Source organism: Thunnus thynnus, chromosome 2 (genome assembly GCF_963924715.1).
Source record: "Thunnus thynnus chromosome 2, fThuThy2.1, whole genome shotgun sequence".
In the NCBI taxonomy this organism is placed as follows: domain Eukaryota; kingdom Metazoa; phylum Chordata; class Actinopteri; order Scombriformes; family Scombridae; genus Thunnus; species Thunnus thynnus.
The window spans coordinates 20,560,978-20,581,415 of NC_089518.1; the positions used below are offsets into that span (position 1 = coordinate 20,560,978).

At 39.5% G+C, this 20,438-nt stretch overlaps 2 protein-coding genes across 6 annotated transcripts; both read right to left on the reverse strand.

The window, feature by feature from the left end:
- Positions 1–310: 310 nt before the first annotated feature.
- On the reverse strand, positions 311–15,627 carry morc2 (MORC family CW-type zinc finger 2). Of its 5 annotated transcripts, none has more exons than XM_067609191.1 (29): positions 15,520–15,627; positions 14,768–14,923; positions 12,592–12,645; positions 12,452–12,486; positions 12,286–12,354; positions 12,041–12,131; positions 11,832–11,940; positions 11,036–11,195; positions 10,740–10,851; positions 10,473–10,598; positions 10,313–10,392; positions 10,139–10,221; positions 9,475–9,560; positions 8,781–8,921; positions 8,529–8,683; positions 7,342–7,494; positions 7,004–7,132; positions 6,783–6,888; positions 6,513–6,645; positions 6,340–6,426; positions 5,365–5,616; positions 5,014–5,265; positions 4,036–4,146; positions 3,647–3,704; positions 3,411–3,549; positions 3,148–3,315; positions 1,894–1,987; positions 1,451–1,639; positions 311–1,336 (listed from the first exon to the last, which is right to left on the reverse strand). In XM_067609191.1, the coding sequence occupies exons 2-29, from the start codon at positions 14,833–14,835 to the stop codon at positions 1,268–1,270; spliced, it is 3,309 nt and encodes a 1,102-aa protein (XP_067465292.1). In that variant the 5' UTR covers positions 14,836–14,923; positions 15,520–15,627; the 3' UTR covers positions 311–1,267. The 5 variants fall into 5 exon arrangements, with proteins under 5 accessions (XP_067465292.1, XP_067465293.1, XP_067465291.1 ...); XM_067609192.1 differs by having other exon boundaries at positions 15,422–15,599; XM_067609190.1 differs by having other exon boundaries at positions 15,061–15,599.
- Positions 15,628–16,565: 938 nt separating this feature from the next.
- zgc:158398 (uncharacterized protein LOC568894 homolog) lies at positions 16,566–20,252 on the reverse strand. Its single transcript, XM_067609198.1, has 7 exons — positions 20,064–20,252; positions 19,248–19,424; positions 18,687–18,978; positions 18,491–18,593; positions 18,218–18,356; positions 17,989–18,129; positions 16,566–17,697 (listed from the first exon to the last, which is right to left on the reverse strand). The coding sequence occupies exons 2-7, from the start codon at positions 19,407–19,409 to the stop codon at positions 17,677–17,679; spliced, it is 858 nt and encodes a 285-aa protein (XP_067465299.1). The 5' UTR covers positions 19,410–19,424; positions 20,064–20,252; the 3' UTR covers positions 16,566–17,676.
- Positions 20,253–20,438: the final 186 nt, after the last annotated feature.

Consider the following 20,438-nt stretch of genomic DNA (forward strand, 5'->3'; position numbering starts at 1 on the left):
TAAAATCTAAAATTTTAAATAAACTTTTAATGTTTAAAACACCACAAACAAAATTCTAGTCACCTTCATTTTACTGGGATGGTGGCAGAAATCAAGAGAGCTCAAAACCTAGTCACATTAAACTATACATTGTAATTTTGGTGAATTGACCCTTCAATAGCCTCATATTTAATATTTAATGGGTTGCTTGCTTTTAACATTTTACTGAAGACTCTCCATGCAAAATGTAAATGTAAATTTCCCCTAACCAATATTTTGTAATGTACCATATACAGATGAACAAAAATAACAGACATACATGCATCAAACGTGTTGTGGAACCAGTTTTATTGTTCTAAGTAAAGATTTGTCAAAAATACAGAATCCTTTGTTCTAATCAGAACAAAAAGACTTACAGCATGCACCGTTTAATAAAACACTTCCATGACATGTTAAAAATCTGTTCAAAAAGAAGGACACAGGCACCAGATAATTATGAACACACAACTTTTGCATTAAACTCAGATTTTTTTTTCTTCCAAAAATAAACACAGAACAGTCATTGCTTAAATGCAGTAGGGATTTAAGGGAGTAATCATACTGATAAAACCCAGTAAAAAGTTCTTGTTTGTGGGTGCGGCACACCACCCAACCGTAATAGATTAACCTGGTTTGCTTGTAAGGCAGGCCAGGATGGAGGAAGGTAAATGGGCAACACTGATGTTTCTTTAGTGTACAAAAATAAAAGTTAATGTTAACACACAGACTGCAGTGGAGCGCACAGCCTGATCGAGCCAAAGTCTTGAGTCACTTTGTCTGATTCTCACCTGACGATGGAGCAAAATGGAAAAGAACAAATGTAGCCTCCAGTTTGTCAAAACATTAGTTGACTTTTTAAAGGGAGCAGAAACTGTATTAAACGAATTCAAATTATTTGACCGGTCAATTAGGATATGATGGCTTAAACATAGATTAACATATAAAAAGCAGGTATATGAAAGGGATAAAAAAAAAACCACAGGTCAGACGGCTACTCAAAGATATAGAAACACTAAAATCAAAGAGCATGCTGGTGCTGACTAAATGCTGGAACGCACAAAATAACAAAAATCTAACTTATGACAATCTGATTTAACAGGTGGAAGGATCAACAATGAAAATATCCCCAAATATTCACATCAAACTTCCTTGGGGAGCCATCTGTAAGTCATGGCTGGAATGAAAACTGCCAGTCTGTTTATGTGCATGTCCTCCTCCCTCTTATAGATTTCTCTCTTTTCTGTCTTCTTTAATCACCCTTGGTGAGAAGGTCCTCTATGTAGGCGTCAAGCTCGTCATCTGTGTTTATGTCAATGTCCTAAAAGAGTGAAAAAGTAATGTTACTTCACATGATTTTTACAAACAATAGTATTTTATGTTCTGTTTCCTCAACCATCGATAAAGAACAGATTTAAACAATAAGCAGTCTCACCTCTTGTACTTTCTGCAGAAGTGCTACAATGTTTGTTCGTAGTTTCTGTAACTTCTCGTCTGCCTCCTTGAGTTTGACCTCGGTGCTGTTGCTCTTCTCTTCCACAGCTTTGGCCCTGGCGTCTGCTCGGCTCTGATATGAGTTACACAATGACTGGAGACCTGATTCATACTGCTGGAAATACTCTTTCTAAATGACGGGAAGAATCAGATAAATACACCAGCACTCATTACTCTGATAAAGAAAACATACAACAGTAAAAAACAGGTAAACACATGCCCAGATTTGACAAGTATTGTAATGTGAAATACTGCTGGACAGATACAGAGCTCCGTTCTCTTGTTATTCTATTACTTTATATGTAAAACAACATTTTCCTTTTGACTTAAGGTTCAATTCTGGTTGACGAATCAATACATTAAATCATCTATGATCTGTCTCACCAAAGGAAAGGCCACCAACTCCTCAGCTGTCATGCTGTTAACATCATCCTTTGGAATCCGAAAAGCAGGAGGAAAGAAGTAACGTAGCATCGTCCTGAAAACACAAGCACACGTTTACATGCACACAAGAAACCAGGTTATGCAGGTAATCAGAAACCATCGACCTTAGCAGAGTCTTAACTTCAAAGTCAAATGTTCAGAGGTGGAAAAAGACTTATTTAGACTTCCCCTTTGTTAGTTTCAGTTTTAGTCAGACTTTGGATGGAACTGTTTTAAATACGAGGACAAATCACTATGTATAATAAACTCTCCTTTCATTCTGCCGCTGAGCCGTCACAGAGAAACTTTCTGTCTAAAGTCTTTGTCATGCACATGCTCACATGGAAAAATCCAATTACATCTACACCTAGCCAAAAAATCTGCTTCTACAGGGCATTTAAGAACATTTAAGAAACATTCTTATCGGAGAAAGATGACTTATTTAAGTGCATTTAAACTAGAGGTCGACCAGTAGTGGATTTTTAAAGGCTGATATAATAATGACTGTTTGGAGCAGGAAAAAGTCGATAGCCAGCATTCCCATCCCTCCCCACCTTTATTGGTTTTTTGGTCTGTGCAAAAGAGAGGAGGATGTAACGTTTGGTTGTTGGAGCTGGTCAGAGCGATTGGATCTCAATGTGGACACTGAAGACACATATTAATACCAGGTGTAAATGTAATCAGGTTAAATCATATCTAGATACAATCTGGATACGAGACATTTTAATGCAAGGTGTAAAGGGACTGTGTGTGTGTGTGTGTGTGTGTGTGTGTGTGTGTGTGTGTGTGTGTGTGTGTGTGTCAAACAGAGAGAGCAGAGGCAACCATAAATGACAGCAAAACGTAGAGACTCAGTGTAGTTTTTTTTGGTTCATTCGGCTTAGGCACTGGGGAAAAACACTTGAGGCGCTGCGCCTGAGTCTTATACTGGAAGGGAAAACCCTGATTACCTTGACTTTGTGTATAGAGCCTCCATGCAAAATGGTGATGTACGTCCCCGTGTGACCGATGGAAGCTGCGCAGCCATCGGCCACGATGGGAGCCAAATTCCACTGATTCTGATGGTTTGTAAAACGTCCCATTGGCGCCGATTAATCGGTCAACCTCTAATTTAAGCGCACTGATAGTAACCAAATGAAACAATGTGTATGTGCCCTGCCTCTTGTAATTTAGAAAGTGTGGGGTAACAACACCAATTACACATCTCCACCTCACCTCAACATGGTGACCAGACTGTCCGTCACCTCTCGACTGGTTCCTGGTTGAGTAGTGTCTGGCTCCATGGGTGCCGGCCCCTTCTCAGTCTCCTGCTGGGTGTCAGGTGTCTGAGAGATTGGAGATGGCGGACGCATCAACCGGACGTCATCACTACCCTTAAACACCCTTCACAGACATACACATACATACAAGTACAGGATATTAATTAACAGCAATATCAAAATGTGCCCAGTATAAATTAAAACAGATAAAGGTCTGACCATCGGTCTTTAGGGGTGGATCTAGGTACGTAGTCAAACTTCACTTTCCAGCGAACGCTCTGTTTGTTTGCCTCCACAGCAATGACTTTTCCTGTGTACCACTCCTTATTGACACGTACTTCAACCAGCAGACCCTTATCTGTTGAAATATGTAATCATGTTAGTAGCTTCTAGAGCTTTCTTTTTTTTGGTTCTGTGCATGATACACTTTAGTGTAGACCAGCCCATCCTCTCACCTTTCTGAGCATTTTTAGCATCGTTCTCTGGCTCCTGCTGTGGAGCCTTCTCAGGTGTCTGCAACAAACAACAATCATTACGACCACCAAAGTCAGAGAAATATTGTTTCACCGAAAGGAAAAGGAGGTTAACAGAAATGATTTGCATTCATGTTAATGAAAGAAGTGGACAGTTTTGGGGTGAGAAAGTCATGCTCAACCGTTAGAAATGATTATGACTATTTCCGTTTCAAGAGGAGATTGTTAGAGATAGTCTGAAAACTAAACCCCGATTGGATAACACCACAATCAGATGAAAGATTAAGTTGTCTTGATGATTAGAGGTTGTGAGAGCAGATGCAGCCAAGCTTTATTTGAAGGCGGTAGAGTGAGGGACTGAATAAAGCTACCTTGGCTTTAGCCCCATGCTGTTGTGTAGAAATAGATTTAGGGAGAGAGGTTGGTGTCTGCCGTGTGGGAGTAGTAACTCCTTTCTTCTCAGGCTGGGAATGTGTGTTCACCTGCAAGGTCAACAGCAGAGGGGCTCTGATTGAGGTCCAGTATCTTACTTAGTCATCCAGGAGTGCCTGCATTTCCTCATTTCCTTCACTTTATGAGTCTGAAACTGATCTCAGTGTCACCATCTTGCAAGCCATTCATATACTGAAGGAAGCAAATAAAGCAGTGCTCACTGCAGTTTAATTGAAAGTTTTATGGGCGTCAGTGACATTAAAAAAATGTTTTTAAATTAAGCTTTGCCACTGTCTTAATGTTCAGTAAATCTTTAAACAGCTGAGTATCTCCATTGATCAGCAACATAGCAGATAAATAAAAACACTCTAAATGCAAAAGATAGTTACAGCCTGTATATGCACACATGGAGTAGCATGTTATTACATGTTAGTTGCTATTTCATGTACAGATACTAATAAAAAAACAGGACATATTTGAGAAACTTGTTTCCAAGATAAGCTATTGGATTTAAGCATGTGACTGTCATGTCATTTGTAATGGATGCAGACATTTATGATGCTGCAAGTTAACAACTGCACCAGCTCTGTTCACTCCTGCCTCCTCTTCATTTACTCATTTCCTGAAAGTTAATCCCTGCTGGGAGACAAGAGGTACTGGAGGAGGAAAGGCAACAAGCAGCGGAAAAAAAACAAACAGCGCACATCTTCACAGCAGTCTGTACAGCATGTTGAACAATGCGCCACACACCCAGCCTGATAGACACAGTCTGATTCAAAGCGTTAAGATGGAGACATGGATGGTTTGTGCAGTTGATAATGCTCCATTTTATACTTCTAGTTTACTGTTTTTTATACTATATAAACCTTTTGCTCTTGCTATTAATGTATTTATAATAAAATGTGTTGTGTTCATACCTCGTCCACCTTGCCACGTTTGGGAGGTGGGGTCTTTTCTATCACTTTCCCTCGGTTACTAGCAGCAGCAGCCATCTTAGATTTCTTTGTCTGTGGTTCTTCCTCCTCGCTCTCCTCCTCTTCCTCCTCCTCTTCTTCTTCTTCTTCTTCTTCTTCCTCCTCCTCCTCCTCCTCCTCACTGTCCTCCTGCTCTATTATTCTCTTGCGTTGTCCAGCAGCTGCTGGTTTGGCAGGTGATGCTTTGGCAGGTGTCTATGGAAGGACACAGACGTTAAGCTTTCTCCAACAAAGCCTTCCATTAATACAGTATTTTGTGGGACCACCAGAATACCCCTATAACCTGTAACTTACCCGTGAGCCACGGCTGGGTGGGGGTGTTTTGGCAGTAGCTTTGGGTGCAGGTTTTGCTGCAGGTTGAGGAGGCTTTGCCGCAGCTCTGGACCTGGATGGCTCGACTTTGGGTGGCGGAGGGGGAGGGGCAGATGTCCGGGAGGGGCGCTGAGAAGTGGCACGAGATGGAGGGGCACTAGGGGCGTTTTTGAGGTGAGCTGGGAGAGGTGGGGAGCGCGGGCGTGTTACAGACCTCTCTGAAGACCGAGTTGCCTATGGCGACAACATGGGAAAAGGAGAAGAAACAAAATGAATCATTTCAGTGGGAAAATTAAAAACAAGATCATCAACAGCAGTGTTGATGATGTTTGTTCAATAAAAACTTAATTGTTTATTCTGAACTGCTTTTGCGGCACAATTAAATGTGTCAAGCAGGTTACTGACATTCAAATAATTTTATTACACTTTCACAATAAAACTCTATTTAAAAAAAAACATACAAAACTGTTTGTTCAAATATGTTTTAGCTGTTTTCAATTTGAGGTTTGGCTTCACATCCTCCAGCTAGCATTTATGACGGTGTTGCAAAGAATCATAGTTGTGAGCATCTTCGAGTAGGTTAGTGATCATAAAAAACTCATTATTTTTAATACTATTTTTTAAATCTGGGAAAGAATCTGCTTTTATTTTGACTATTAAAAGTGAAAAAAAAAATCAAGTTGAAAAACATCTATATTGAACTACATCAAAATGATTTACAAACACTGTTATTGCTCATACTTCCAGTGATATTATCAATATAAACAATGACATTACAGATTAAAAGTATTAGAAAACACTAAAAGTGTAAAAGTTTAGATACACTGCAGGTAGGAAGTTAACAGAACTTGTGCTGAAAACTCCTTACATTAAACTGATCTTGAAACCAGTATTTTCGGTTTTACATGAGTACTGACCCTGAAATATATTCACTATGAGGTAGAGCTCAGCTTGTACCTGAGAGGAGCTCTCTGTTGTTGGCTTCATGCTGACTTCCAGTGGTAGCTTCTTCAGATCTGCTGCAGATTTGATGGTTGTGGTTTTCTGAGAGAAGCAAATATAATCTATTATGTCCTAATGTACACAAAACAAAGAGAGACAGAGACATAGATGAGAGATAGATGATGTACCTGCAAGGCCTCTAGTTTCTCCTGTTGCTGTTTGATTTTCTCTGTCAGCTCTTTCTGTTTGTCTTCAGCTGACTGTTTGTCTTTCTTCAGAACACCACATGGCAAATTCTGTCTCTGTTCAGGAGCGTCACATCTAAAAACACAAAATAGACACATGACAATGATACAATATATAATATGTAGAAACACTACATGAATAATTCAACTAAATGACATAGCATGACTTGCACTTTTAATAGACATGAAGTATAAAACCACATGTATGTGTACCTGTCCTGGGAGCTGTCAGGGTTCATCAGACACACCCAGCTGTCTGGGTAGCGTTTGTCTACGGCGTCCATCTGGAACGGCAGTGTTCTCCATTTTAAACATTTATCTAAAAATGAAAAGCAGGACCAGAGAGTCAGTGTAAGTTTGTTGCAATAAGTTGGTTTGTTGAGGTACAGTATGTGTGACTGTATTTTTTGTGTGTGTGCGTATCTGTAACTAACCACACTGAATGGTAAGTGGTATCTCCATGGCGCGGCGTCTCTTGTATCTTGACTCTGATGACGGAGGTGCAGACCAGCTGGCGGACAGATATCCAAACTCATCCCAGAACTTCACTATGCCTTTCTGAGCTGCATAACACATACAGATACTCAGCATTTCATAAAGAAATATTATTAAAATAAAATATATCATGTAACAGTCAAAGGTTTGGACATACTTTGTCATTCAAGGGAATGAGAAGGTAAACAACAGCAAGTAAAAGACTGAAGTGGGCATTTTTGAACTGAACTCTTTGCTACTTGTTTCTTACTGCAGCTGCAACAACACATTTACTTACAATTCTGCTCTAGCTTTAATATTACTTTGTCACTGCCTCTCCCTCTCTTGATGTCTGACTTGTTGATACCATCTGTATCAAATTGGTTGAAGTTCAGATTGGGGTCAAATCCCCTTAAGGCCTCAGGATGCTTCGACAGAGTCTGAAAGCTTTCTGAAACAGATAATCGATGAAAGATAAAGTGCGGGCTGCTGTGATAAATTTCCAGAGTTGCAAAATCCTGTCTTTGAGTATAACAAACTGTTGTGCACTGTTCTGGTGTCTGATAAGCCTTCAAGCTAATTAATACCTTACTCCAACTGGACTTCCTGGTACCTTAAACAACATGCCCCCAGCACCGCAGCCCCCTTAACTGTTTTAATGCAGGGATGTTTTCAGTCCAAACACGACTAAAGAAAGTAGGCAGGTTTGTCTCTTTTTTCATTCTTCTCACAACTATTTCCATTACTTCTGTGTGTATGACCAAATGCAACAGCATGAATGCCTTCAAGGAAACAATGTCTGAAAGTGTGCGTCATCATCCTCACCGTAAAAGTTCATTAAGAGATCTCAGGGAGGCATTGTGATGCAGCCAGGAAGAGGCTGTCATCGCAGGCTTTTCACCACAACTTTGAGTGTGGAAATTTGAAACAGCTATTAACACTTTTGTCTTTACATGGTCAGACAACGACACATTGTATGACCCATTTCCTTTGAATCATACTGAAGCCTTTAACCAGCTCCTCTTCATTTGAAGAAGCCACACCTCGGCCCAACTCAGCCATCAACAGTTGATGGTGGCAAGATAAGCAAAAGCTACTGCTGCATTTCCATACTGTTGAGATACCTGCACTGTGCCCTACCATGGGAGTGAATTTGATGTGGGCGTGTGGTCCATGCAAATTACAAGTTTCCCCAAAGTCAAGCACATAAGTGCGACTGATCTAACAAGCTCAGGATCTCTGTCTTTCAGTTACTACCCAAAGCAAAAAAAAAAAATTGAAAAATAAAATACTATCACAGTCTCGTACTAGATATTAACTGACCTGAGCAGGGCTTTCACATTTCAAGCAATTGGAGCAGAATTATATTAATACCATGACACTGACTGTAGTACTGCAGTCACTAACCTGGTTGTATTTCTTATTTGAACTGTGCAGGTCAGGTGTTACTAACAAAGGGGAAGGCGGCAATTCAGACAAACTCACCAATGTTAGTGTCCTTCCAGTACTGTGCTAGATGTTCCCCCATGGATTTCAGTAAATGTCGATACTCCTTAGCATCTGCAAAGTCTTGTTTGTTGTGAGTAGGCTCTAGAACTAAATATGGGACATCCACTACTCCAACCACACCCCCACAGGCCCTAAAACACACACACACACAAACCACATTATTGTAAAACGTCTTTCTCAGTCATTCAAACGTTCTTACTTTTCATTATCTGTGTGCACATTACTCACATGCCTCCCTCCAGCTGGGGTCCTGTCTTCTCGTACATCTTGATGAGACGAGAGCAGTTGTATACAAACATCCCATCCAGGTCCCTCTGTTCAATGTTCACTCCAAATATAAAATTCAGCTCCTTTGGCTCCTTTAATGCTCTGAGGGAGAAGAAAGAACAGGAGACTGATGGAAAATAGATAAAGCCAGGTAAAGAGCATCTTCTGGAGTGCACAAGGTACTATTCCTTTAACATACAGACAAAAACAGAACAAATTGAACCTCGGTTTAAAAGATCATGAACCGCAAGCCACCATGTCAAGAAAAATTACTGCTGTAGACATCACTGGCACAATAACTGTAGGTTTGAGGCTGCTTGCTTAAATATGGTCTCTGTGCAAATGACCTTTTTCAACAACATGGGTGTCACATGTGGACATAAATTGTATTGGATATTACACAAATTGTCCATTGCAAACATCCAGAAATATTTACTGGTTCAACTTTGACTTTGTTTTCACCTCTACATTAATTATTTAGACAATCAGAGTATTTGTTCATAGCTTGCTTTTTCTTTTTGACCACTGTTGCTCTGCCTATTGGACTCAAATTAAATTTGTGAGTAAATAATAATCAATCTAACCATTAGCAAAAACATCACTTTAAATATCTGCAAATCTATAAATCTGATAAATTGGGTTTTGTCTATCATACTTCTGTTTGGCTTCTAGGATCCTTTTCTTCATGTCAGCATCCTGTCGATGCATCATGGCTGAATCCTGAACCTTTCTCAGAATTGCCTGAAAGAAGAGAAGGAGGACATCAGTAAGACATCAGCACAGGCATTATAACACTTAAAAAGGGATATAAATATATCACAAGCTTTAAAGTGGCTTAAAAAAAGAAGAAGACAAAAACATGAAGAAAAAACTGCTGTCATGCCGCAGTGTGTCAAAAATGTTGCTGCCAGTGCTGAGCTCTCTTCAGTGGTTTCCAGTACACTTAACGGGCTGGCCCCTTTGTATATTTCACATCCTTCAACCTCTCAAGTCTCCTCTAGATGTCTTAGATCATTAGACTGAAATCTTTTGGCTGTTAAACAGCTTAGGCCTAAACACTGGGGGGATAATAGTGCCTTTGATGCTCTAACATTTACATCATGAAATAGTCTCACTGTTAGCTCAGGTTTGCTCCCACTACTGACCCTTCTCATCTCAACGTTAATCCCAACCTTAGTTTATCGTGGGGTTAAGGTTGAGGGGTTACAATTATTCTTAGACAAAAATTCAGTGTATGCCAGTTTTGGTTTAAAAGCTTGTTTACATACATGTTGAGTTTTGCAACTGACAAACCAACCAGAAGATCCTCTTCAGCTTACCCGTGACTCTTTTGACAGGTCCTGTCCTAATCTGGCCTCCAAGGCCAACCGTTTGCTCTCTGCCTCTCGGGCTTTCTCCTCCGCTGAAATAAATGACATAAATTGTCAGAGTCAACTTATGAGAGTGTCACAAGCAAAACGTAAATTAATAAACCCAGTTCAACACTGACTCACCGATCTTAGCGAGATGATCAGCTTTCTTGACTTCTTGTTCAGCACGTGTTTTGAAACGAGTTGATGAGTATTTATAAACCCTAAAAACGAAACAAGGTTGCCAATGAAAGTCTTGTCACTGGAATATATTAGTTACAGAAACAGTGCATTGTTATATTACCTTGGTTTATAAAGACAGCAGGACAGTCTCTTGGTCCTGACTTTATGTCCCTGGATGAAAATCCTCATGCGTGGGTCGATGTACAAAACAGCAGCGTACGCCCTGAACGACCTCCTCTCTGGTTTCCTGTAAGAGGAGTGCAGCCATTGGTACATTGTCAAATTGTCTGGTACATACAAATAACAAAGTTGATGTGAAAAATATAATTCCTTTTGGCCATGGGTCAGTGATCCCATGATAAAATTGTAAACAAACAACTATACTCACACTCCTTCAGCAGGAGTCCCAGCCATCAGTACGTCCTGGTGATCTGTCTCCACATCCAGCTCTGGTTCTCTGTTGTCCATCAGCTTCAGATTATAGACAATCACAAGAGTACCTTTTCACATAACACAAATGTAAGCATCACAATCAATATCCCCAACACTAAAGCTTTAGGAAAAACAAAGATATATTTAAGAAAATGCCGGTCTTCATTTAAAATGGCACATTATCTGTTTTACATAAGAGTCACCATGAAATTGTATTAAATTAATCACTGAGACACGCATGCATATACTCACCACTGCTACTTTCTATTTTGTTGAACTGCTCCATCAACTGCTGTTCATTTTTAAAAGGTGAGTATTTGAAGATCAGCTCAGTCTCTATGGCGTACTTCTCTGGGTCAGAGGTCAGTGGCTCCTTGGTCTTCAGGTCCCAGGAGGGGAGAGGCACGATCACCTGAAGACAGAGGATCATAACACTTAAGTATACAAGTTTAGAGATGTCTGAGTAGCTCTAAGTCCCACAGAAGATAGCTGTGGTAGATGATACTAGTGGTATTGAGGGAAAAACTCCTGATTCATCTCAACAGTCACAACATAAGTAGTTTTATAATATACTTGATTCCAGACAGCGTAACTGCATGTGGAAGGAAAAATGCATGCACACATAATGCACATTACCAAGCAAGTGTGTTTCTCTTTATAATAAAGCCTCACAAATAAGCAAATAATTATCAAGAAAAGTAGTCAGAGTACATTATAACAGCAACGGTTAATTATAGCTTACATTGCTGGGAGAGGCAGAACATGATATGAAGGAAAAGCGAAACCTCATCAAATGAAATAGCCTCCTGACTCATTTCCCATCATGTCTTGCTCATCTAGTTTAGAAACAACAACCTGATATACACGTTGTCTGTTGAACATACATGCAGCAGTGGAGGCCGTCTTCTCCACAAGATATAAAGATATGGCTTCAGATTTAACTGCTTATGTGTGTCTTGCACAACTACAAAGTTTTCAATGAAAAGCGAGTTTGTTCACTTTGTCCAAATTATATATAGCGTGACACCCTGTATTCAACAGCTCTGACCTCATCCAGTCCCTCCTCTTCGTGGAAAGTCCTTGACATGAAAAGGCAAGTCAGTGTGTTGCCCTTTTTTGTGAACAAGATGAAGTCTTTCCCGATACGCATAGAGCCCCTGTGGAAACACACACATTTCAATTATGTGAAATTGTTCAAACACAAGTGTATCAACTGCGTAATGTCATAATGACACAAGAATTTAGAAAAGATCTTACGATTTCAGTCCATTTCCATATTGGCCGATTTGAGTGGACCCAGGTGATCTCTTGTTTGACTTTCCAAACTGAATGACATGGGTTGCCTCATCTATTAAAAAAAGGTGCTCAGCATCATATTTCTACAACAATAACACATTTATCAGCAGAAAATATCTTAGAGACACACGTTATGGAACCACACAAAATATCTTTAATTATGAACTAAACATTAGCCTTGTCTCTGATGATAAAGTAGCACTTACTGGGGTCCATTCCTATACCGTCATCGAGAAAACAGAGCATGTAGCCGCCCCGCAGCTCTGGCCTTTTCTCTGTCAGAAAGGCAGGAAAGTGACAGAAGTGTTAGGAGCAATAAATAGATGTGCATGCTTCAGTGTGTGAATCTGGGTGTTTTATTCTGAGGTGTACCTGTGTAGATGTCTATCCGTGTGGCGTTAGCATCTCTGTGAAATATATAAATAAACCATGAGACTATTTAATACAAGAAAGATATCAGGCCAATATCAATTCCCATGCTGCACAATTTTGTTTCAAATCACCATGTGTACCTCGAGTTGTCCACAAGTTCTGCCAAGGCTCCAAATAAGAACTCGTGAGTTGTCCTAAAAACAGACAATTAACATCATTCATTCAATAAAACGCTGAATAATCAAATGACATTAAACTTGAGTTAACTGGGCAAACCGGTGAGAGAAAGAGGACAAGATCTGACAAGATTTGAACTCCCTATTATGTGGTGTGTGGGGTTGTTTATCAGTTACACAACCTCTATATTAATAAAATCTAATGACAGCTACTGTATGTCTCAATGTAAACAGACAGAGTGGTAAAATGAAAGATTTTAAAAATAGATCATCAATGAACAATATATAAACTCAGTCTCACATCCTCACAAAGAATATTTAGACTACCATCTGTTTGGGTCCTCATTCAGATGGTACTTAGAGCCTCATCAATCAAACTTTATTTGTATAACACCTTTCATACATGTTCATGCAATTCAAAGTGCTTTACTGACAAGCCTATAAGGCAGAACAAATGTAAAAAGTGAAACAATTTGAATATTTTATAATAAAATGATGTCACTGTTTGTTGTGACTACACAGTAAGAACGACAGGAATTGTCACTACTGAATATAAGTTATACTTAGTGACAAGTATTCAATACTCTTCTCTGGGCTGCATTTAACAATTATTTACCTTATGGATTAAATTTAATTATCATTTATCATCATTTTTCACCATTTAATCAAGTGTCAAAAATAATGACAAACGCCCATTACAAACTACCCACATAACCAGCTATATGACTTGGTAAATGACTGAATCACACCCTACTAGGTTCAGTTACACACTTGTGGTTAAATCTTTCTTGGACCTTTGCATGTGATATTGGAAATGAGGTCATGGCCTGATGTCATCCGAGTTTCTAAATGTGTTGATTAGAAACACAACTACACATTCAAACATGGACCCAGTTGTTCAGTCAGGCTGCATCAAAAGAAAATGTTTGGGTTGTCTTGTTCTGTAAAAATAACATGAAAGAGGACCTTGGTTCCATTTTCCCCACTGCAGTGCACAGAAAATATTACTACTGCTTTTTTAAATCCATGACAGATAATGTTGCAAACCACATTACTCTGTATATGACTCGTGTCAAGTGTGACTTCTAGCTATTCACAAGTTCACCCTGTTCTGTTTTTTTGCACACCAAGACTTCACTAAATTTGGTGTTGTCAGACACATTTCAAAATTGGCACTGACAACCGCTTAAAGGATCCCATCACATTTGAAAGTCAAAAGTCCAAACAACATTCTTGGAGGGGATGTAGAGGGATACAAATATGGAGTCCATCTTGACAACAGACTGCACTGGAAAAGCAATGTGGGAAGATAGAGCAGACTCTACTTCTTGTGGAAGCTTAGGTCCTTTAATGTGTGCAGTAAGATGTTACAAATCGTCCACCAGTCTGTTGTGACAAGTGCAACATTCTTTGCTGCTATCTGCTTGGGCAGGTAGCATCAAAGCCAGGGACACAAACAAGCTGAACAAACTGATCAGGAAGACTGGCTTGGTGCTGAGGGCCCCTCTGGATACACTGGAGCTGGTTGTGGAAAGGAGGATGCTGCACAAACTGTTAAACAACATGTCACATCCCCTCCATAACCTGCTGGTCAAACAGCAGAGCACCTACAGTAAGAGACTTTTTCAGCTCCGCCGTAAAACAAAGAACGCTGCAGGAAGTCATTCCTGCCAGCTGCCCTTACATTGCACAATGCCTCTCCTCTGTGTCAGAATAATTTAGCCTTTAGTTGCATGTGTTTCTTTTGCCTTTCTTGCCTCTTTGTTTTTGTATTTTGATTTGCGTCGGGTGGCTGCTGTGGCATTTTAATTTCCCTTTGGGATAAATAAAGTATTTATCCATTTATCTACTACATCACTGACTCATATACTTATAAAGCAAAAGCTGTGATGTGAAATTTCTTGCACTCTTGACATGAACTTTAATGACTAGCATAACTCCAGCATAAATAATTGTTTATTTAATACATGTAATATATATTTATCTTCCATTCCCCAAATAATACACACCATTAAAGTACCGTTTGCTGTCACACAATGAAGTAAATTCTCCTCTCCTTTCACTTTCACTTCTTTCATCACAATTTTGTGCAGTATCAAGTTCATAAGCACATATTGAACACCAGCACGTTGGTACTTACGAGTTTGTGTGCAGATACTCAAAGGTAAGCTGAGCCCTGCTCAGGTTGCTGTAGCTAGAGTAGGCCATGGCCACTCACAATGATTTCCCGCTCCCTTCCTGATCTCCTGTTTGTATTATTTCCTGACCCACCGAGCTTTAGTCCAGAGCTTTCATCCTAAAACAAGGAAAGACAAAACCATCACAGGTCTTGCGCATTTGTCCACCTCAGTGCCCTACGAACTGATACACCTCTGACATCAGCTGACATGGACGCTTGAAAACAAGCCCTGGGGCACAAGGTAAAACACTCACGCTTGTTAAAAGCCTAGTTTCTCGGAGGCCTGTTTGGGATTAACAAAATATTTAAGAGCGTCTTTAGGCACAGAGTTGGCTATGAATACACTGACGGTTATGTTGTAACACAGAAGTCCGCTACTGGTCTAAGTTAGCTAAGCGTCTGTGAAGTGAGGCCAAGTCATCTTCAGCGAAGAGCGTGTGGTGTAAACGTTTCAGACGTTATGCACCAACTGTTACTAACGTTTAATGTTAGGCTAACATAGCGAGCTAGCGGACATTAGCATCTTCTACACTGTTTTATGAGGTAAAGGTAGCTACGTTAGCTTCACGTTGTAGACATGCAGCACACGTTAGTCGTATTGAAAGTAATTTTCACCGGCTTGGCAGACCGTTTTCATATGACTGCGACTTTGTATTGGCTTCTCGCTAATGTAAGGATTCGCTCGAGGAGAAATAAACACTTTGTAACGTTACGTTTCCTTGTTCCCAGCATGAAACAGTCCGACAGGCCGCGAAAACATCCAACCACTTCGACGTTGGTTTCTCTAGTCTGCAGAGACCCCGCCTCTATTTTTCCATCCCCAGCCAATAGCAAAGCATCATGTGAGGGTTCTGAACGATGATTGGAGCAGAGAGCTTGCTACGTAGGCAAGGTAACATACCGGTGCATCGACGTGTGACGTTTCTTGGACTCATTGAATTGAATTAAAGTACTTTTCAGACCATAACAGTTACAGTAGTACACGTACTACTGAAAACACTGACTCACATAAGGGAAGCAGTTTCTTGTGCGTTAGTCAACTCATCATTGACAATATAGGCCTGCTGTACTGTTACATTTGCCATTAATATTGGTACTGTTGTGGTTTTGTTTTTTTGTATGAGTGATGTAAGCTATGTATATGTGTACTATGTATGTATATAAGTATATTTGGGAGATACATGTTCTGTGATGCAGTAACTCTAATCCTAAAAATAATTGCCCTAAGGGAATAATAAACTATATCTTATCTTATTAATGATGTCAACAGTGTCAGAAAACATCAATACCCCAAATTTTGTTGTCAATCAATTTTTAATCCTTTTAAATTTTTGGCAATGCTGCTGCCCTTTTGTTAATTTTTGCACAATAAGTGGATTTTGACAAAGAAAGCTCCAATCATAATGTTCACTGTAAGAGATTTAAAGGAAATGTCAAGTCTTTGCAAGTTGATTTCCATACTGCACTGAAAATAATAAAAATCAACTTCAGCTAGGAATATAGGGAAACTACATTAATCCCTAAAAATGCAATAATCAACAGAAAAGGTACTATATATTCAATTTGTTCTTAAAAAGCTCACATACCAAATATCTCTGGTCTACACCTCCAAAACAAACATTAAAGCCACAATCAAAATTCAGATCTCCAAACCCTTTGTATTGAGAGTCCTCAAGTCCAAAAACTGTTTTATTAAAATTTTCTCCAGCTTGCCGAAGAACAGTTAATTGTAATTCATGAGTGACACCAGTAACTGTGATTACTGTAAAACATTTTATTGTAAGAAGTAGCGTATGTCTGTATCAAGCTAAAACACGAGCATTGGCAGAACCACAAATGAAATGGATTACTTGGTTAAGACACTTCAGGTAAAGTTTTTTTTACTCCCGAGATGGATTCACAGTTTCAGCATAGTACTTATTTTTCATCATCAATGTTCCCTTCCTGCTATTGCTGGGAAAATGTTGTTTGAAGACAGCAAATCTTAATGTTACAAAACAGACAGGCAATCAAGCCTGGTATACCAAGATACCTTGGATCCAGTAAAATGTGGAAAAATAAAAACATCTGCTGAAAAGAATACAGCATATAATTATCCTACTGTTTTGACAGTTTAAAAAAATATTTGAATATTGTTATTATTATTTTGACCCGAAACACTCTCATTCTCACATTCTCACTATATTAAAGCTATTGCTCTCACTCATAGCTGAATGCAATAAATTAATGTCCTGCATATTATTGGTAGTAATTTTTGGAAATGAAGAAGATGAAGTAGACAAGGCAGGTTGACAGAAAGCAAATAAAACCTTGAATACACTACAGGCAACACTATGGGCATTACAATTTGATGACTTGTTCCCTTTACACTATGGTCCCATTAGAAAAATATACAGTACTCCTTCTTTATCATGAGCACATTTCTCTGTGACGACGTTTCACTTCAAGTGTTTTTTGTCATGTATTATTTCAGTCTCATATAAAAGGATGTTCAAGTGACTTAGTAAGGTTAGAAGACTTGTGAGAGGTGGATTCAAATGGTGAGAATTGATGCAGCAGAAGCTGAAATAGCTTGACTTTTAGTCCCTAGTATGAGTCAAGCTCCAAAATAGTTGCATCCTACATAAATATGTAGTCTCCAAGCCCAAGCCGAGGTAACCCCGATGACATCACCAGGGTCCATTTCTCAGCCTCCTCTAGAGCGACAGATATTAGATAACTGGTTTCACTGGCTGAGTAGTGCTCCCCATGACATGTTAACAAGTTTTCATGTGTAAAATCATCGGGGTGCCCACTTTAATTACTGATATACACTGCTCTTCTTTCTCAACCACCGTCTGATTTCTTCATTTTTCAGTAGATGAAAATATTCAGGGGTCGATCAAAGGCTCCTGCAAATAAAATAAGTAATCAAGTTAGGTTTAACCATCTGCACATTTCACAACATGCTAAAATATCTAGATGTGGTGTGCTAAAAAGACTGAAGAAATTGAACACAACCATTCTCAAAAGCATATAAGCTGTAAAATATTTTCAATGTATAGTACTATTAAATACTGGTATCACCCTCTAGGTTACACATATCAAAATTACTAAATGTTATAATGGTCAGAGATTAAAAAACAAAACAAAACAAAGTGGTCAAGAACTGCCCGTTGTTAGTAATTTAAGAAATTACTTACATTTTGTAGATCCAGTCCATTCCAATGGTAGCGGCGTGTCTGTGAATGTGTCAGACTAACAGCTAAACAGAGTATGAAACAAACTCCAAGCAGACACACACTGACTTCCAAAAGATGTCGCTCTGCTAGACTCTGTTCCTCCTAAAGAATAAAAATAGAGTATAAACTGTCAGTGAAAAAAGGTAGTATAGCTGAGCAGGTCGTGTTGTTCATGTGTGCCACACTGTACCCTTGTTAACATGACTGTGAGTGTAGGGTCATTCTTGGAGTGTAAACTGTAGCAGGTTTGCGATGCTGTAGGCTTGTTGCTTGCTTCCACATGTATGGGTGAAATGTTTTTCACAGTTGCAGGACACTCTGGGGGACGTCTTCACCAAAGTATACAGTGTGCACATAAAAACACACAAAAATAATTAATATATGAGTTGACATACATTAATTTTAGGTAATTAAGTACTTGATGATTTGAATTATGGAAGCTTTATAATGTGAATGAACTCACGGGCTCATGGGCAGGAGGCCTGTTGGGGCACGTATTGTGAGGCAGGTGTACGCCGTATCATTTTCAGACAGAATGTCTAGAGTCACACTGACAGTCTCATTGCCTGAGGAGTGAAACAATCTCTCATAGGTGAGAATGTATGGCTATACACACTTTACTTTATTTCACAACAAAACCAATCCACTGAAATACCAACCTCCAAGATTTAGCTGACTAGCATTCAAGGTGGTGTGCAGATCAAGGTCTTTCAGGGAGCCACTGTTTGAGCTGTTAGTCACAACCAGAGGGACCCTGAGACGCAAACTGGTGACAGAAGGAGTCTTTGTAGAGTTAACTGAAGGAGTCTTTGTAGAGTTAACTGAAGTCTCTTTATGTATTTCCTGCTCCATAAGAGGGAAGGGGGCTGGAGAGGCCAGCTCAGCTGAGCTCACGTTGGCTTTCACACACAGCTGGAACTGTGATAAGGAGGACAGTAGATGGTTCCAGTCCTAAGGGAAGAACAAAGCGTATGATTTGCACCGGACACACACACAAATGCATGCATATGTACAGTCACAGCCTGTGCAACATTATGCTTCCTTTGCGCACATGTCCTCTCTTATAAGGATTGCCTGGAATGATCAGTTAACCTGATAGCATATCACTGAATAGCAGAAAGGGATTTTTATATTTGTTATATAGTTGTTGTATAGTTGTTATATAGTTCCAAATTTTCATCTTCCATTCTCCAAAACAATGTTGATAAAGGAGTCGTTACCTTTGTTGTGTCAGGGTTAGGCAGGGTGTGAGTGGAGCTGTAAGAAGTGAGGCCGATGAACGAGATAGCCAGAATCAACATACACACGAAAAACGTCACCACTGGAGGATTGTGGGTTACATAATCTCTAAGATTGGTCACCGGCTGCCAGATAGCCATCATCAGAGACACATAAACCTAGGATGCAGCAAGCAGAGGAGAAACACTTAATATCAGTTACTACAGTTTTGACAGCTGTTCAAGGACTTGGTCAGTTGTAGGAACCTGTTAGTGGACATCAGATAATACCTATTAACGCTGAGTCAATATATCTGCATTTGTACCAGAAGTCAGTTGATCGGGACGGTTTTATTTAAGATTGTGATAATTTGTGTTTCAGCAGCATTGAGTAATCCCCAAAAGACTTTAACCTTCAGACATTTCTTCCGGTGAATGTACTCTATTTTCAGCGCGGTAACATCCAGCTGAGTATTTGTTGGCTGATTCAGGCTTTAAGTTGCCATATGTGTTATGACTTCCCTGGGGAATGTGTTTCAGTTGTGAAGAAGTCCTTTAGGAACTATGTAGGTAATGGGACTTTTCTGTACGGGTTTTTTGAAATCCAGACACTAACGCTAAACTTCTATAATTATTCTGACAATCGCTTAAAATCAAAATAAAATGTTTGCAGTACTACTGCTGACACATGTAGTCTAGACTTCAGAGCAACAGGAGACGTTCATTTGTCTACGACATCAGCCAACCGACTCCACGGGTTACCGTTAATGTAACGTTAATGTCGCTAACTAACTAGGTTGCTAAATGATAACTTCATACCTTGAAATTGAGCAAACTTCTCTGATCACGTCGCCAGCTTTGATAAAATACGATGGTGCCTGCGTGTCTTGATCATATGGAGCCCGGAGCCCGACATTTGAATAGGTTTAAAGTTCACTTAAAGCAGCACAAAGATAACAACACGACAGAGCTGTCGGTTTACGAATATGGACTGCTATGACGACAGCTAGCAGGACGTGGGTCACGTGACCGAAGATTGGTAGCCAAGCAACCAGGCGTCACTCTAGTCTGTGGCGTGAATGTAGTTCATGGATGTATAATAAGAGCTCTCATAATACATAAATAGTTACTGTATAAGTTACATTAAAAAAGTTACTCAAATTGTTACATTTAGGTCTGTAATTACTGAAAATG

Coding starts and splice junctions, on each gene's coding strand:
- zgc:158398 (XM_067609198.1), bottom strand. CDS start 19,409: ATGATGGCTATCTGGCAGCCGGTGACCAATCTTAGAGATTATGTAACC. Junction 18,594..18,686: donor TAGTCAGCTAAATCTTGGAG/GTTGGTATTTCA, acceptor TTCACTCCTCAG/GCAATGAGACTGTCAGTGTG. Junction 17,698..17,988: donor ATGGACTGGATCTACAAAAT/GTAAGTAATTTC, acceptor TTTTATTTGCAG/GAGCCTTTGATCGACCCCTG.
- morc2 (XM_067609191.1), bottom strand. CDS start 14,835: ATGGCCTACTCTAGCTACAGCAACCTGAGCAGGGCTCAGCTTACCTTT. Junction 8,684..8,780: donor CCCCAGCTGGAGGGAGGCAT/GTGAGTAATGTG, acceptor TGTGTGTTTTAG/GGCCTGTGGGGGTGTGGTTG. Junction 5,266..5,364: donor CACCCAGCCGTGGCTCACGG/GTAAGTTACAGG, acceptor GTCCTTCCATAG/ACACCTGCCAAAGCATCACC.